At 41.1% G+C, this 2,644-nt stretch overlaps 1 protein-coding gene across 5 annotated transcripts in view; it reads right to left on the reverse strand.

The window, feature by feature from the left end:
• Positions 1-294: 294 nt before the first annotated feature.
• The window catches only part of LOC106870009 (translin-associated protein X), a 20,859-nt gene continuing 18,509 nt past the window's right edge, over positions 295-2,644 (reverse strand). For all 5 annotated transcript variants that reach the window (XM_014915967.2, XM_014915968.2, XM_014915970.2 and 2 more), the window contains exon 3: positions 295-626. In XM_014915967.2, the coding sequence (XP_014771453.1) occupies positions 319-626 (308 nt within the window). In that variant the 3' untranslated portion in view covers positions 295-318. The remainder of the gene's footprint in view (positions 627-2,644) is intronic.

Genomic DNA, 2,644 nt, shown 5'->3' on the forward strand with positions numbered 1-2,644 from the left:
CTACACATATCGACTAATGCTCTAATGATTCTCCCAATCCACAACCCTTTAATATTAATAACAATAATTATGTTAAAGTTCCATGTTAATATGGGTGGGATCAGTCATCATTTTGTGAATCAGTCCTGATTCAGAGTTGCTGTCCTCCTGAATAGGTCCTGGAACCACATCTACCTTGAACATTTTAATTTTGGCATGGAATTGGATGCTCTTCCTAATGTCAACCCCTTTACAGAGTGCACTGGGTACATTTTATCATAGCACCAACACTAAAATAGAAGGTAAGAAAAAATAAAAGGTTATATCAAAACTTTAATGTTAACCATAAGTGTCCGTACTAAAGTGTGTATTTTCTCTGTCAGCAGAATGTAAGACATCTACTATGGCATGTTTTGGTACTTCAGAACCTCGTACTTTCATCATATAACAGGCTGTCTCGACTTTCTCTAGTGACTGTTTCATGGTTAACATCTTTAAAGAAGTCTCGCGGCAGGTGTTCCCAAAACCCAAGAAGTTGGTGTGGATCTCACGCAGGAAGTTACAAATGCGGAATGGAGTTTCGACATCTCCACCACTGATTGACTTGATGGCCATCCTCATTAGTTCACCAGTCAAATCAGCAACACCTGGATGGAGAAAAACAAGGGAAACAAATGAGAGAGGGAGAGACATAAATGAGGATAGCAGTTGTTAGCATTTTACTCCAGATATGTTCTAATCTAGTAGACCTATGATCAAAGATATACCATCCAGCATTGTTTAATGTGTACATCCATCTTTTTAAGACAAAAAGATTTAGCTGTTATTTCTAGTAAGCTGAGTGACTATTACACTAGCATGGTTTACAGTTGGTTAAGTCAGTAAAATGTTGGTTAAAAAGCTCAATGGTCAATGGCTCATATCCCTATCACCAATAATGATACGTGGCAATCAATAACTAAGGTAATATAGGTAGAATAGATAGTCATTGTAATAAACATCATCATCATCATCATGTAATGTATGTTTTCTATGCTGGCATGGGTTGGACAGCTTGACAGGAGCTGCACCAGTCTCCATAGTCTGTTTTGGCTTGGTTTCTATGACTGGATGCCCTTCCAAATGCCAACCACTTTAAAGAGTGTACTGGGTACTTTTGACATGGCACCTTCACCAGTGCTTTTTACATGGAATCAGCACCCACAATGCTTTTAATGTGGCACCTTAGTTTTAGGATTTCAATTCTGTTGTGATGAACAGATTTTCTTGGGTATAGTAGAATAAAATAGAAAGGACAAGTGCCTTGTTACCTTAACCCTTTTGTTACCGTATTTCTATTGAAATACTCTGTCTTTGTTCCAATTAATTTTGAAAAATAATGAAGAATTTAATAAAATAACTATGTCATTATAAAGCTGGTGTTTGGAACATAAATTAGTATGAAACTTTGATGGAAGGTTTTGATTTACATCACTTTAAAACAATGAATTTCTATCATAGAATTAGGAGTGGTCTCAGACAGGTTAGTATTTAAAGGGTAACCTCTTTAAATCAGTGGTTCTCGTAAGCTTGCAAGGAATGAAGCCAGTATTCTCCACTGGATGTGTAATGTCAGTGTGCATACTCGACAGAGTGGAAGTACCTTGAGAAAAAAGTTGGACTTAAGAAGCATCAGATGTGGTGTGCAAGAAAGACGACTGCGCTGGTATGGTCATGTGGCGAGAATGGATGAGGATAGCTGTGTGAAAAGTGCCACACCCTAGCGGATGAGGGAACCTGTGGAAGAGGTAGATCCAGGAAGACCTGGGATGAGGTGGTGAAGCAGGACCTTCAAACATTAGGCCTCACCAAGGCAATGACTAGTGACTGAGACCTTTGGAAATATGCTGTGCTTGAGAAGACCCGGCAAACCAAATGAGACCATAACCCGTAGCCTATGCCAGCCCACATATGCGTACCTTTCCTTCATTGGACACTAAACTCTGCTTACGAAGACCTCTAAAGGCAAGTGAAATCAAAATCAAATTCGATGACTGGCATCCGTACCAGTGGAGCGCTAAGAGCACCATCCGAGCATGATCGTTGCCAGAGCAGCTGACTGGCTTCCATGCCGGTGACACGTAAAAAGTACCATTCAAGCGTGAGCATTACCAGCGTTGCCTTACTGGCACTTGAAAAAATATTCGAGTGAGGTAGTTGTCAGTGCTGATGGACTGGCTCCTGTGCAGGTCGCATATAAAAAACACCATTTGAGCATGGTCGTTGCCAGTAACGCTTGACTGGCACTCATGCCTGTGGCATGTAAAAGCACCCTCTACACTCTCGGAGTGGTTGGCATTAGGAAAGGCATCCAGCTGTAGAAACTCTGCCAGATCAGATTGGAGCCTGGTGCAGCCATCTGGTTCGCCAGTCCTCAGTCAAATTGTCCAACCCATGCCAGCATGGAAAGCGGACGTTAAACAATGATGATAATTATACATATATATATATAAATATATAGAAGGAGTGGGTGTGTGATAAGTAGCTTGCTTACGAAACACATGGTTCTGGGTTCAGTCCCACTGCGTGGCACCTTGGGCAAGTGTCTTCTACTATAGCCTCGGGCCGACCAAAGCCTTGTGAGTGGATTTGGTAGATGGAAACTGAAAGAAGCCAGTCGTATATA

The sequence above is a fragment of the Octopus bimaculoides genome, chromosome 5 (assembly GCF_001194135.2).
Source record: "Octopus bimaculoides isolate UCB-OBI-ISO-001 chromosome 5, ASM119413v2, whole genome shotgun sequence".
Lineage (NCBI taxonomy): Eukaryota > Metazoa > Mollusca > Cephalopoda > Octopoda > Octopodidae > Octopus > Octopus bimaculoides.